Source organism: Crotalus tigris, unplaced genomic scaffold (genome assembly GCF_016545835.1).
Source record: "Crotalus tigris isolate CLP2741 ecotype Arizona unplaced genomic scaffold, ASM1654583v1 scf7180000021287.315228, whole genome shotgun sequence".
In the NCBI taxonomy this organism is placed as follows: Eukaryota; Metazoa; Chordata; class Lepidosauria; order Squamata; family Viperidae; genus Crotalus; species Crotalus tigris.
In genome coordinates, this window is record NW_024098436.1 from 201,640 (window position 1) to 216,586 (window position 14,947).

General features: G+C 54.0%; 1 protein-coding gene across 3 annotated transcripts in view; it reads left to right on the forward strand.

The window, feature by feature from the left end:
* KCNH2 (potassium voltage-gated channel subfamily H member 2) overlaps positions 1–14,947 on the forward strand; it is a 51,674-nt gene that overhangs the window by 26,949 nt on the left and 9,778 nt on the right. For all 3 annotated transcript variants that reach the window (XM_039369851.1, XM_039369853.1, XM_039369852.1), the window contains 2 exons: positions 1,961–2,175; positions 12,541–12,966. In XM_039369851.1, the coding sequence (XP_039225785.1) occupies positions 1,961–2,175; positions 12,541–12,966 (641 nt within the window). The remainder of the gene's footprint in view (positions 1–1,960; positions 2,176–12,540; positions 12,967–14,947) is intronic.

Genomic DNA, 14,947 nt, shown 5'->3' on the forward strand with positions numbered 1-14,947 from the left:
GCTTGCACAAGCATTGAGTCGGAGAATGGAAAGGGACCTTGGAGGTCGTCTAGTCCAGCCCCCTGCGGGAGCGGGCGAGCCTTACAGAATCCTAGAGTGACAGAGTCGGATGGGACCTCAGAGGTCATCTAGTCTAGGGGGGGGCGGGAGGCACCACCGAGAGCGTTAGTGGGGACCTGGGAGGTCATCCAGTCCAGCTCCCTTCCTCAAGCAGGGGACACTTAACAGAATAACACAGTTGGAAGGGACCCTAGAGGTCATCTAGTCCAACCCCCTGCTCGAGCAGGAGAACGTTGTAGAAGGACGGCGTTGGAAGGGACCCGAGAGGTCATCTAGTCCAAACCCCTGCTCGAGCAGGAAATCCTTACAGAATCCTAGAGTGACAGAGTTGGAAGGCGCCTCAGAGGTCATCTAGTCCAGCCTTGGCTCAAGCAGAAGACCAATACAGAATTACAGAATCACAGAGAATCCATTCCATATATTCTGTTCTGTTCTGTTCTATTCTATTCAGTTTTATTCTATTCTATCCTGTTCTTATTCTATTCTATTCTATTAAGTTTTATTCTACTCTATTCTATTCTATCCTATTCTTAACCTTATTCTATTCTTAATCTTAATCGTAATCTTATTCTATTCTATTCTATTCCACATTCTATTCTATTAAGTTTTATTCTATTCTGTTTTATTCTATTCTATTCCATATTCTATTCTATTAAGTTTTATTCTATTCTGTTTTATTCTATTCTATTCTATTCTATTCCATATTCTATTCTATTCAGTTCTATTCTATTCTATTCTATTCTACTGTTTTATTCTATTCTATTCTATTCCATATTCTATTCTATTAAGTTTTATTCTATTCTGTTTTATTCTATTCTATTCTATTCTATTCCATATTCTATTCTATTCAGTTCTATTCTATTCTATTCTATTCTACTGTTTTATTCTATTCTATTCTATTCCATATTCTATTCTATTCTATTAAGTTTTATTCTATTCTATTCTATCCTATTCTTAACCTTATTCTATTCTTAATCTTAATCGTAATCTTATTCTATTCTATTCCATATTCTATTCTATTCTATTCTATCCTATCCTATTCTTAATCTTATTCTATTCTATTCTGTTTTATTCTATTCTATTCTATTCCATATTCTATTCTATTCTATTAAGTTTTATTCTATTTTATTCTAAAGTTTTATTCTATTCTATTCTATTGTATTCTATCCTATTCTTAATCTTATTCTATTCTATTCTGTTTTATTCTATTCTATTCTATTCCATATTCTATTCTATTCTAAAGTTTTATTCTATTCTATTCTATTGTATTCTATCCTATTCTTAATCTTATTCTATTCTATTCTGTTTTATTCTATTCTATTCTATTCCATATTCTATTCTATTCTAAAGTTTTATTCTATTCTATTCTATTGTATTCTATCCTATTCTTAATCTTATTCTATTCTATTCTGTTTTATTCTATTCTATTCTATTCCATATTCTATTCTATTCTATTAAGTTTTATTCTATTCTATTCTAAAGTTTTATTCTATTCTATTCTATTGTATTCTATCCTATTCTTAATCTTATTCTATTGTATTCTATTAAGCTTTATTCTATTCTATTCTATCCTATTCTTAACCTTATTCTATTCTATCCTATTCTATTCTTAATCTTAATCTTATTCTATTTTATTCTATTCTATTCCTATTCTATTCCTATTCTATTCTATCCTATCCTATTCTTAATCTTATTCTATTCTATTCTATCCCATCCCATCCCTATTCCAATTCCAATTCCCAATTCCTTGCTACTGAGCAAGTCCAACTCTGGAGGGGCTAGCTCGATCATCTTGGCCAGCCAGACCGCTGGCGAGGTCCCAGTCTCGGGGTCTCCTCGTGCGGGCGGGAGGGTGAGACTGAAGCTCCCCCTTTTGCTGAACCATTGGCTTTCCCAACAGGGGCCATGAACAACGTCCGGAGCCACCTGCTCAACTCCACCTCCGATTCGGACCTCATGCGCTACCGGGCCATCAGCAAGATCCCCCAGATCACCCTCAACTTCGTGGACTTCAAGGCGGAGGCCTTCCTCACCTCGCCCTCCAGCGAGAAGGAGATCATCGCCCCCAGCAAGCTGAAGGACCGGACCCACAACGTGACGGAGAAGGTCACCCAGGTGAGCGCCGGCCGAGCGTCTCTGGCCTCGGGGTGGGGTTCGGCGGGGGAGACTGGCGGGAGCGACGTTCATCCGCTCTTCCTGTCCGCCTGTCGGTGGGTTGCAGGGCGATGGGCTCGGCGCCTCGGTGGTCGCCAATTGCTGGCGGACGTGGGCCGCGGCAGACGCTTGTGGAGAAGGGTGGCACGCTGGCTGCCGGGTGGTCCTTGTTCAGGAGGAATTTATTTGGGTTTGTGAGTGGCTCCTTTACGCTTGTGGGGGATGCCGGCCTTGCTGGACCGATGCCCTCCCTCCCTCCCACAGGAAGAGCCTCCTCCCCACGTGCCAGCAGGCCCTGTGTGTGTATGTGTGTGAGAGAGAGAGAGGAAGAGAGAGAAAGAGAGAGGGAGAAAGAGAGGGAGAGAGACAGAGAGAGAGAAAAAGAGAGGGAGAGAGACAAAGAGAGACAGAGAGGAAGAGAGAGGGAGAGAGAGAGGGAGGGGGAGAGAGACAAAGAGAAAGGGAGAGAGGGAGAGAGAGAAAAAGACAAGGAGAGGTACAGAAAGGGTGGGGAGAAGGAGAGAGGAATAGAGAATGAGAGAAAGAAAGGTAGAGAAAGACAAAGAAACAGAGAAAGAGAAAAAGAGAGAAAGAAAAAATGGGAAAAAGAGAAAAAGGGAGAGAGAGGGGGAGAATGGGAGAAAGAGAGAGAGAGAGAAAGAAAGGTGGGAGGGAGGCAGGGAGGAAGGAAAGAGAAAGAAAGAAAGAAAGAAAGAAAGAAAGAAAGAAAGAAAGAAAGAAAGAAAGAAAGGGAGAGAGAAAGAGGGAGAGACAGAGACAAGGAGAGGGACAGAAAGAGGGGAGAGAAAGAGAGAGACGAAGACAAAGAAAGGGTTCAGAAATAGTGTAGGGTCTCCCGCTTGGGCGGGGGGGAGGAGGGTTGGACTAGATGACCTGTAAGGTCCCTTCCAACTCTTGTCATTCTAGGATGCTGTAAAGATCACCTGAGCAGGGGGTTGGTCTAGATGACCTCCGAGGTCCCTTCCAAGTCTGTGATTCTGTAATTGTGTAAGGGTCTCCTGCTTGAGCAGGGGGTAGAGTAGATGACCTCTGAGTGCCTTTCCAACCCTGTCATTCTGCGAGGGTCGACTGCTTGAGTAGAGGGTTGGACTAGATGAGCTCCGGGGTCCCTTCCAACTCTGTGATTTTGTAATTGTGTAAGGCTCTGCTGCTCGAGCAGGGGGCTGGACTAGATGATCTCCAAAGTCCCTTCCAACTCTGTCATACTGCAATTCTATAAGGGTCTCCTGCATGAGCAGGGGGTTGGACTAGATGTCCTCTGAGTGCATTGCCAACTCTGTCATTCTGTGAGGGTCTCCTGCTCGAGCAGGGGGTTGGACTAGATGACCTCCCAGGTCCCTTCAAGTCTGTGATTCTATGACTCTGTAAGGATCTCTTGCTCGAGCAGGGGGCTGGACTAGATGATTTCCCAGGTCCCTTCAAGTCTGTGATTCTGTAATTGTGTAAGGGTCTCCTGCTTGAGCAGGGGGGGTTGGGCTAGATGACCTCTGAGGGCCTTTCCAAGTCTTGTCATTCTGTGATTCTGTAAGGGTCTGCTACTTGAGCAGGGGGGTTGGGCTAGATGACCTCCGAGTGCCTTTCCCACTGTCGTTCTATAAGGATCTCCTGCTGGAGCAGCGGGTTGGACTAGATGACCTCTGAGTTCATTTCCAACTCTGTCATTAGTTGGGGGGGCTCCTGCTCGACCAGAGGGTCGGGCTAGATGACCTCTGAGTGCCTTTCCAACTCGTCATTCTGTGATGCTCTAAGGGTCTTCTGCTCGAGCGGGGTGGGGGGGGGAGGGGATGGCGGGTCGGGCTAGATGACCTCCCGGGCCCCTCCCAGACCAATCCTCCACCCCTTCCCGGAGACTCTGCCGGCTGCTTTGCTGGGGCTGGGGAGGAAAGACCCCCCCCCGCCCCCGCCTGCAGAGGGGACAGTGGAGGGGGCGTGGCCGGAGCCGGGTGGGCGTGGACCTGGCCCCGCCCCGCCCGCTGCTCTCCCCCCCTCCCCTCCTTCTGGGAAGCTTTGAGTAAGGGGCGGGGCCCGGAGGAGCCAGGCGGAGGGAAGGGAGGGGCCGCTAGGGCGGAGCAGAGGGAGGGGGGGAGAGGGAGGGAGGGAAGGAGCCGGCGGCTGTTCCCTCGGCCAGTCGCCCTCCCGCCGGCGAAGAAGAAGAAGAAGAAGGAGGGGTCCGGCCAGATGTGGCGGCCCGGCTGCTGTTTGGGCCTCGCCCCCCTCCCTTCCCCCTTTCGCCCCCCCCTCGGAACAACAGCCGGACCCCCCCTGCTCGCCCCAGCCGGAATGCCCCGGGCCCGAGACGCGCGTCCGCTCGTCCAGACGACCGCGGAGGGCAAGGACACGCGTGTCCGCCGGGCCGTCCGCATCTCCAGCTTGGTGGCTCAGGAGGTACCTGATTTTGGGGGGGGGGGCGGCGGGCGGGGGTGAGAGGGAAGGAGGGGTTTTGTGGGGGAGGGGGCGGTCTGGATCCCAAGCGGGGTGGAAAGGCACTCTGCCCATGCTCAGAGGCTCTGCTGAGGCTCAGGAGAGGACGGGTCGTGCAGCCGTGAGAGGGAGCCCCGGGGGGGAGGTGGAGAGGAAGGGGGAAGCAGGGGTCTTATGGGGAGGGGGGGCCACGGAGGGGCGGAACGGCACTCTGCCCATGCTCAGAGGCTCTGCTGAGGCTCAGGGAAGCGCCCTGCAGAGAGGAGGGGGGGTGGCGTCAGGGAGCCGGGAGAGGGAGCCCCTTCATGGGGCAAGGAAGAGGGAAGACGGGGTCTTGTGGGCAGGGGGGGGCACAGAGGGGCGGAAAGGCACTTTGCCCATGCTCAGAGGCTCTGCTGAGGCTCAGGGAAGCGCCCTGCAGAGGGAGAAGATGGGGGGGGGCTTTGGCCTCGTGCAGCCGGGAGACGGAGCCCCTCAGCTGGTGGGCGGGTGGGGGAGGCAATCACACACAGCACAACATACACACAACTTGGGACCGTCTCACAACGGATGCTTTTGCTGGGGGGGGCGCCACGGGGAGACCCCCAAAACTGAGGCTGAGCAAAGAGAGGGGAGGGGGGCCACCCTCCTCCCAGACATGTCTTTGCCCCCCCCCAAGTTTGTGTATGTGTCTCTGTGTGTGTGTGTGTGTTGCATTGACTTTCTGCCTTTTCTCAAGGGGCTGAAGAAGGAGAAGTGTGTGTTTGTGTGTGATTTTGTTGCATTAGCTTTCTGCCTTTTCTCAAATGGGAGGGTCTGAGGTAGAAGAAGTGTGTGTGTGTGTGTGTGTGTGTGTGTGTGGTTTTGTTGCATTGACTTTCTGCCTTTTCTCAAATGGGGGGGTCTGAAGAATGAGAATGTGTGTGTCTGTGTGTGTGTGTCTGATTTTGTTGCATTAACTTTCCGTCTTTTCTCAAATGGGGGGGGTCTGAAGTAGAAGAAGTGTGTGTGTGTGTGTGTGTGGTTTTGTTGCATTGACTTTCTGCCTTTTCTCAAATGGGGGGGTCTGAAGTAGAAGAAGTCTGTGTGTGTGTGTGGTTTTGTTGCATTGACTTTCTGCCTTTTCTCAAATGGGGTCTGAAGTAGAAGTGTGTGTGTGTGTCTGTGTGTCTGTGTGGTTTTGTTGCATTAACTTCCTACCCCCCAGCAGGTATCTGGTCTAGAGGATCTCCCCCCTCCTCCTTCCCCACAGGTACCTAGTCTAGGGGATCTCTGGGTGCCCCCCTCCTCCTCCCCAACGGGTACCTGGTCTAGAGGATCTCTGGGTGCCCCCTCCTCCTTCCTCCCCCCCAATGGGTACCTGGTCTACAGCAGGCGCCTTCGGGGGCCCCAAACCCTCATTTTAAAATCCGCCCCTCTGTCCCGACTTTTGCCCGGAAACTCCGAAAAGCCTTCTGGGAATTTCCAAACTCCGGAATTCTCCCCAACGGCATTGATGGACGGACGGTTGACGAGCTGTCAAGTTGATGATATATCCCATCCTGGGCCGTTGTCCAGTCTAAAAGAGATCGTCTCCAAGGAAACACTTGAGTTGTCGGTTTTTGTGTGGGTTGTGTGTTTGGATGTGTGTGTGTGTGTGTGTGTGTGTGTGTGTTGTTTTTGTTGTTTTAAACAAAGGAGCTGCTCCTCGCCTCCTCTCCCACCTCCCCCCCCAATTTGGGGAGGGGCTTCTGTGCCCCTCACCCATAAAACGGAGTATAAAGTTTATTGTAAACTAATCGGCCAATTAAAAGCGGCAGGTGGAAGTGGGGTGGGGGTGGGCGGCGGCCAAGCTGGGATCAAGTGGATCGGAATGTGGGGGGGGTGTCTCTGGAACTACCTGCCACTAGATCGTTGGGAAGTCGGGCAGCCTCCCCCCCCCCTTCCGAAGGACCAGTATGGAAATTTGCCAGCTATCCGAGTCTTGGCTTCGGGTTTTTCTCTGGCAAAGAAGAGTGGCGAAGATTGGTGGACTTCAACTCCCAGAATTCCCTAGCCAGCCTTTGATTGGAGGGGGGGCTGCAGAGGCGGGAGCGGGTCGATTCGTGTCTGGGGTCTTTTCCAGGGCTGTCCAGAGGCTCAGGCGGGGTTTGGGGGTCTCCGAGAGATCCACCATCCGGTCCCTTTAAGACTGGGGGGGGGTCTTAAAAGACTTCTGGACTTCAACTCCCAGAATTCCCCCAGTCAGCCATGTTCCCCCTAAGGCGGGATTCTCCAACCTTGGCCACTGAAAAGACTTGTGGACTTCAACTCCCAGAATTCCCCAGCCAGCTGCTTGGGGTGGGGGTGGAAAACACCCAGGAGTCGGGAGTGGGGAATTCTGGGAGTTGAAGTCCAGAAGTCTTTTAAGTGGCCAAGATTGGACAATCCTGCTTTAGGAGGGGGAACATGGCCGACTAAGGAATTCTGGGAGTTGAAGTTCAGCAGTCTTTTAAGTGGCCGGGGTTGGAGAGCCCTGCCTTAAAAGGACCGGATAGTGGATCTCACGGACACCCCGCAACCCGTTTGAGCTGCAGAACAAGCTAGGAAGATGACCCCACCCCATGCACAGCCCCTCCCTCCAGGGCTGGTGGGACCCACGATGCTTTCAGAAGCAGGCTGAGAAAAGACAGACACACACACACACACACACACACACACACACACACACACACAGACACACGGGGCAATGCCAGTTGTGCCCTGTGGGGGGGGCAGGAAGGAGACCCCCTAAAGGTAGACAGGGCTGCTCTCTGCCCACCCTTCCTCCACGGGAATGGGGAAGCGCGCACGCGCACACACATACACACACACAACACACCCACACGGGGCAATGCCAGTTGTGCCCTGCGGGGGGGGGGCAGGAAGGAGATCCCCCCCCCCCAAAGATAGACAGGGATGTTCACTACCCGTCCTTCTTTCCCGGGAACAGGGGAAACACACACACACACACACACACACACACACACAACAATGCCAGCTGTGCCTTGCGGGGGGGGGGGCAGGAAGGAGACCCCCCCAAAGGTAGACAGGGATGTTCTCTACCCGTCCTTCTTTCCTGGGAAAAGGGGAAACACACACACACACACACACACAGCAATGCCAGCTGTGCCCTTTGGGGGGGGCAGGAAGGAGATTTCCCCCCCCCCAAAGATAGACAGGGATGTTCACTACCCGTCCTTCTTTCCTGGGAACAGGGCAAACACACACACACACACACACACACAGAGCAATGCCAGCTGTGCCTTGCGGGGGGGGGGGCAGGAAGGAGACCCCCCCAAAGGTAGACAGGGATGTTCTCTACCCGTCCTTCCCCCCCCCCAACAGGGGAAACACACACACACACACACACACACACACACACACCCCTTTGCAGGGCACAAATCTTGTCAAGGGGGCGGGGCCTGCCCCAAAGAGCCCCTCCCTCTCGGACCCCCTCTCCCACATCTGGAGACATCCCACCCGGAACGGTGGGGGGGGGGACTGAGCCCCAGGGCCCGGCGGCAGCCTTGGGGGGGGGCACCCCGGAAGGCCCAAGTGGGGGGGGGTCTCTCTGCCGGAGGGAATGGGGTAGGGGGTGCTGGTGGGCGGGGCCTGGGGAGGGGAGGGGCTGGCCTGGCTGGAGCTCACAGGATACGAGGGGAGGCCCCCCCCATCCCCGTCCTCTATTAATCTTGGAATTAATCTGGGCATGGGGGGGGTTTCGGAGGAGAGCCCCCTTTTGGGGGGGGTCTGGGGAGGGGTCTCCCACAGGAGACCGCCCTTCCTAACGGGCACAAATCTGGAAGCTCACACACACACACACACACACACAAACCGACAACCCTGGGTTCTTGGGGGGGGGGGCCCACACAACATTCCCAAGGATTCTGATCTGGGTCCAGTTGTTGTTGTTACTGCGGGTTGCTCTAAAAAAAAACGGGGGGGGGCTCGTCTTTCTGTCTCCCAGGCTGCGAGTGCGAAAGAGGGGCCCCCCTCAGCCTGGGGGCGGGGGGGGGGGGAAGAGCTTGCACACAAGACACACAAACACACACACTCTCCCCCGAGGCCGGCAGTTTCTTTTTTTTGACCCAATTTGGTGCCCTGGCGCAAAGTGGCTAATTTTAGCGCGGGGGGGGGGTGGCGGGGGGGGAGTCAGCTGCAGGCAGAGCGCCCTGGGCCCACTTCCTCCGCCGCTGCGGCCCCCCCCAGCTGAAAAGAGGTCCAGATGGAGACACACAAAGACACACACACACACACCCCGTGTCTGCAAAGGCTACTCTCTTTTGGGGGGGGGAGGGACTTTTCCATCTCTTCTTCTGCCCCCCCCCCAAGCTGCCCCCTCCCAGCTTAAAAAGGGACCTGGGGCATTCCCCCCCCCCAGCTTATCCAGACGGACACACACACACACACACACACACACACACACACACCGTGTCCCTTTTTCACACAGTGTCCCTCTTCAGCGGGGAGGATGCCTCTCACTCTCACTCTCTCACTCTCACTTTCTGGCTCCTCCCCCTTTTTCTCCCTTTCTCTTTCTCTCCCTTTCTCTCCCTCCCTCTCGTTCTCTTTCTTTCTCTTTCTCTCGCTCCCCCTCTCTCCCTCCCCCCCTCCCTCTCTCTTTCTCTCCCTCCCTCTTTCTCTCTTTCTCTGGGTCCTTCTCTCTCTTTCTCCCCCTTTTCCCCTTTCACTTTCTTTCTCTCCCTTTCTATTTCTCCTTTTCTCTCTCTTTCACTTTCTTCTTTCTCTCTTTCCCTCTTTCTTTCCCCCTTTCTCTCCCCCTTTCTCTTTCTTTCTCTCTATGTCTCCCTCCCTCTTTCTCTCTCCCCCTTTCTCTCTTTCTTTCCCTCTCTTTCACTCTCATTTTCTCTTTCCCTCTTTCTCTCTCTCTCTCTCTTTCTCTGCCCCCTTTTCTCTCTCTGCCTCTCTTTTTCTCCTTCCCTCTTTCTCTCTCTCTCTCTCCCTTTCTCTCTCTCCCTCTTTCTTTCCCTCTCTTTCTCTTTCTTTCTCTCTGTGTCTCTCTCACTCCCTCTTTCTCTCTCCTCCTTTCTCTCTTTCTTTCCCTCTCTTTCACTCTCCCTCTCTTTCTTTCACTCTCATTTTCTCTCTTTCCCTCTTTCTCTGTCTTTCTGTCTTTCTCTGCCCCTTTCTCTCTCTCTCTCTCTCTCTCTCTCTCTCTCTCTCTCGGCCTCTCTTTCACTCTCTTTTTCTCCTTCCCTCTTTCTTTCACTCCCTCTTTCTCTCCCCCTTTCTCTTTCTCTCTCCCCCTCTTTCTTTCCCTCTCTCTTGCTCCTTCTCTTCCTCCCTCTTTCTCTCTCTCTCTCTTTCTCTCCCTGTCTCTTTCCCTCTGTCTCTCTCCCTTTCTCTCTCTGCCTCTCTCTCTTTCACTCTCTTTTTCTCTCACTCCCTCTTTCTCTCCCCCCTTTCTCTCTCTTTCTCTCCCTCTCTCTTTCTCTCTCTGCCTCTCACTCCCTCTTTCTCTCTCTTTCCCTCTGTCTCTGTCCCTTTCTCTCTCTGCCTCTCTCTCTTTCACTCTCTTTTTCTCTCACTCCCTCTTTCTCTCCCCCCTTTCTCTCCCTCTCTCTTTCTCTCCTTCCCTCTCTCTTCCTCTCACTCCCTCTTTCTCTCTCTCTTTCTCTCCATCTCCCTTTCTCTCTCTGCCTCTCTCTCTTTCACTCTCTTTTTCTCTCACTCCCTCTTTCTCTCCCCCCTTTCTCTCTCTTTCTCTCCTTCCCTCTCTCTCTCTCTCTTCCTCTCACTCCCTCTTTCTCTACCCCCTTTCTCTCTCTCTCTCTCCCTTTCTCTTTCTCTCCCTTTCTATATTTTTCTTTCCCTCCCTCTCTCTCTTTCTCTCCCTCTCTCTTTCTCTCTCTTTTTCTTTCTCTCCCTCTCTCTCTTTCTCTGTCTCTTTCTCTCTGTCCCTCATTCTTTCTGTCTCTTTCTCTCCTTCCCTCTTTCCCTCTCTCTCTCTTCCTCTCACTCCCTCTTTCTCTCTCTTTCTCTCCCTGTCTCCCCTTCTCTCTCTCTCTCTCTCCCTTTCTCTTTCTCCCCCTTTCTATATTTTTCTTTCCCTCCCTCTCTCTCTCTTTCTCTCCCTCTCTTTCTCTCCTTCCCTCTCTCTCTCTCTCTTCCTCTCACTCCCTCTTTCTCTCTCTCTTTCTCTCCATCTCCCTTTCTCTCTCTGCCTCTCTCTCTTTCACTCTCTTTTTCTCTCACTCCTTCTTTCTCTCCCCCCTTTCTCTCTCTCCCTTTCTCTTTCTCCCCCTTTCTATATTTTTCTTTCCCTCCCTCTCTCTCTTTCTCTCCCTCTCTTTCTCTCCTTCCCTCTCTCTCTCTCTCTTCCTCTCACTCCCTCTTTCTCTCTCTCTTTCTCTCCATCTCCCTTTCTCTCTCTGCCTCTCTCTCTTTCACTCTCTTTTTCTCTCACTCCTTCTTTCTCTCCCCCCTTTCTCTCTCTCTCTCTCCCTTTCTCTTTCTCTCCCTTTCTATATTTTTCTTTCCCTCCCTCTCCCTTTCTCTTTCTTTCCTTCTCTTTCTCTCCTTCCCTCCCTCTCTCTTCCTCTCACTCCCTCTTTCTCTCTCTCTCTCCCAATTGGGGGTCTGACCTGGGGGAGGCCATCTTTGGCCTTGGGCTTTGGGACCCTCCCGGCCATGCTCGCCTCCCCCCCCCCCATTCCTGGCGTGTTTTCCCAGCCCGTCTGGCGCCAAAATCACCGGGCCCAGCCGGGCTCTGTTGCTCCAGGAGAGGGAGGGGGGAGTGGGAGGGGGGGCAACTGCCCCCGTGCTCCCTCCCTCTGTCCGACTGGCGGGGAGGGGGGTGAGTTGGGGGGGGCTGCCTCTTTTGAGAGCAGAGCAGGATGGGTAAGATTTCCCCCCCCCTAATAATTTGCTCGCTCCCCACTTCCTGGCCAGTTGCTTCTGGCTCGGGGGGGGGGGGGCCAAACATGGCCGATGGTAAGCGGGGACCCCTGGGAGGAATCGTGAAATAAGAGAGTGGGAAGGGGCCTGGGAGGTCATCTAGCCCAACCCCCTGCTCCAGCAGGAGACCCTGACAGAATCGTTTGGAAGGGGCCTGGGAGGTCATCTAGTCCAACCCCCTGCTCCAGCAGGAGACCCTGACAGAATCATAGAATGACAGAGTTTGAAGGGACCTTGGAGGTCATCTAGTCCAACCCCCTGCTCCAGCAGGAGACCCTGACAGAATCATTTAGAAGGGACCTGGGAGATCATCTAGCCCAACCCCCTGCTTCAGCAGGACACATTTACAGAATCATTTAGAAGGGGCCTGGGAGGTCATCTAGTCCAACCCCCTGCTCCAGCAGGAGACCCTGACAGAGTCATAGAATGACAGAGTTGGAAGGGACCTTGAAGGTCATCTAGTCCAACCCCCAGCTCGAGCATACATCCCTGACAGAATCATAGAATGGCCAAGTTCGAAGGGGCCTCAGAGGTCATCTGGACCAACCCCAAGCTCAAGCATTGGAACGTGACAGAATCACAGAATGACAAGAGTCGGAAGAGGCCTCCGAGGTCATCTAGTCCAACCCCCTGCTCAAGCAGGAGACCCTTACAGAATCATAGAATGACAGAGTTGGAAGGGACCTGGGAGGTCATCTAGTCCAACCCCCTACTCCAGCAGGAGACCCTGACAGAATCGTTTGGAAGGGACTTTGGAGATCATCCAGTCCAACCCCCTGCTCCAGCAGGAGACCCTGACAGAATCATAGAATGACAGAGTTGGAAGGGTCCTCGGAGGTCATCTAGTCCAACCTGAGGGAGGCACATCCAGAAAGGGGAGCTAGCGCAGAGTTGGGGTGTGGCTGGAAAGGACGGGGCTGTGACCCTGGGGGAGGGGGCTGAATTTGAAGTTGCTCACGTTGCCTCCTCCCCCCCCCTCCGCACCAGGTGCTGTCCCTGGGCGCCGATGTGCTCCCCGAGTACAAGCTGCAGGCCCCCCGCATCCATAAGTGGACCATCCTGCACTACAGCCCCTTCAAGGCGGTCTGGGATTGGCTAATCCTGCTGCTGGTCATCTACACGGCCATCTTCACCCCCTACTCGGCCGCCTTCCTGCTGAACAACCAGGATGGGCGGGACCACCGGGCCTGCGGCTACTCCTGCAGCCCACTCAATGTGGTGGACTTGATTGTGGACATCATGTTCATCATTGACATCCTGATCAACTTCCGCACCACGTACGTCAACTCCAACGAGGAGGTGGTCAGCCACCCGGCCAAGATCGCCATCCACTACTTCCAGGGCTGGTTCCTGATCGACATGGTGGCCGCCATCCCCTTCGACCTGCTCATCTTCGGCTCCGGCTCGGAAGAGGTAACCGGGTGTGTGGATGGAGGGATGTGTGTGGACGGGCGGGCGGTGTGTCTACACACTCGGGGCAGCTGAGGGGAGAGGGCCCTACGGCGAGGAAGTCTCAACCTGCTCGGGGTGAGGAGCAACCTTTGATGGCCGGCCACGTTTGCCACTTCTTACAAAAAGCGTACAGTGTACGAACAGTCCTCGACGTACGGCGTAAAGCGGAGCCCTGCTTTTCCGCGGCTAAGCGAAACGTCGGCGAAGCGAATTTGGCCCCCTTGTACGACACTTTCTTACCACAGTGGTTAAGTCGCCCACTTGGTAAGTGAATCTAGCTTCCCCATTGGCTTCGCCGGTCCGGCGGTCACCAAAGGAGGATCGCGTGACCTTAGGATACGGCAACGGTCCGTAACCGAGTTTCCTCCCGTTTTCTTTACGACCTCTCTTTTGCCACTTTTCGGACGGGAATCCACGCAGTTGTTAAGCGAGCGACACGGTCGCTGAGTGACTTCCGGCTTCCCCGTTGACTTTGTCAGAGGGTCGCGGAAGGGGAATCACGTGACCCTCCCGGGACGCCACGACCCGTCATAAAGTGGCTGAATCTTGATCCCGCGGGGATGCTACGACGAAAAACGGTCCTAAATCACTTTTTTCCCAGCGCCGTTGTAACTTTGAACAGTCACGAAATAAGCTGTCGTGAATTGAGCGTTAACTATACGGCGTCAAGTTAGGAAAAATTGAGAAAGTCTTGGCTTTTTAAAAGTTATTTTTAGGATCCTGGAGAGCTTCCGGGCAAGGCTTTGACTTTCAGGGACTCCGAAAGGGCGAAGGCGGCGAGACGGAGGCTGTGGTTTTGGCACGCCAGATGTTCCCTTTTTGTTCTTCCTGACAACAGGTGCTTGGCTTTCCGACGGCAAGCGGTTTTTATATTGATCGAGCCAAAATGGATCGGTTGGATGCCTGCCTGCAACGAGAAAGGGGAGACGAGATTGAAGCTGGCAAGCGAGAGGGCAGGAAGGGGGGGGCGACCTTGTTGGTACGGCTGGCCGTCTAGACCAGGGGTCCACAGCCCCCGGTACCGGGCCGCGGCATGTCAGCAACCGGTCCGCACAAACCAGCAAAGCCCCATCCGTGGGATGCAGGCAACACACGAAGCCGCGCACCCTCCGGTCTGCGGAAAAACCGCTCTCCGCAAAACGGGTCCTTGGCGCCAAACGATTCCTTCGCTGAAGCTGGCATCGCTGCCTCCGCCCCCCCCCCCGCAGGCTCCCCTTGGCTGTGGGGAGAAACTAGGCCAGTCCCAGAGGGAGAACGGAGGAAGCCGTGCTAGTAGAGAGGCGTCACGGTTCCCTCGGGCAGCCTGCACGGAGGAGCCGGGTTGCCCGGAGAGACGGCAAGGATCGGCTGCACTCACGGGCGGTTCGGCTCTTCGCCTGCCTCCCCTTCTGGCCAGCAGCGAGTGGTTTTGCCCTCGGGGGGGGGGATGAGAGAGCCACTGTTGTCAGCTGGAGGGGAGACAGGGGGGGTGGCTGGCGGTGGGAGGAGCTGCATCACCGGTGGGAGAAGCCGCAGATGTCCTGTGGCTCAGACAAGGCTCCCCGGACGAAGGTGTAGCTTCACAATTTGCCTCCTCTTTGCCAGGGGTCCCCAACCCCCCCCCCCCGCGGGTCGTGGCCCACTCCCGGCCCTTGACACATTTGGAACCGGTCTGCAGAAGTGGCAAGTGAGCATGCAGGCACACCTCCGTGCGCTAATGGAGCGGGCGAGCGCGTGAACGCGCTCCGTTTGCACCAGCGGCGGGCGCACGTGTCTGCCGCTCGGGCCAGACCATCCCCACCCCCCACCCCGCCGGTCCACAAAGCCAGAAAACGTGGGGAATTCCCCTCTGTGCAACCTCGGAGAATCCCCCACTTACAGTCTGCTTGCCACCACCACCCCAAACCTAGTGGGGCGGAAACAGCTGCGAAAAAAGGGGTCGAGGACACTGTGGGTGGACCCG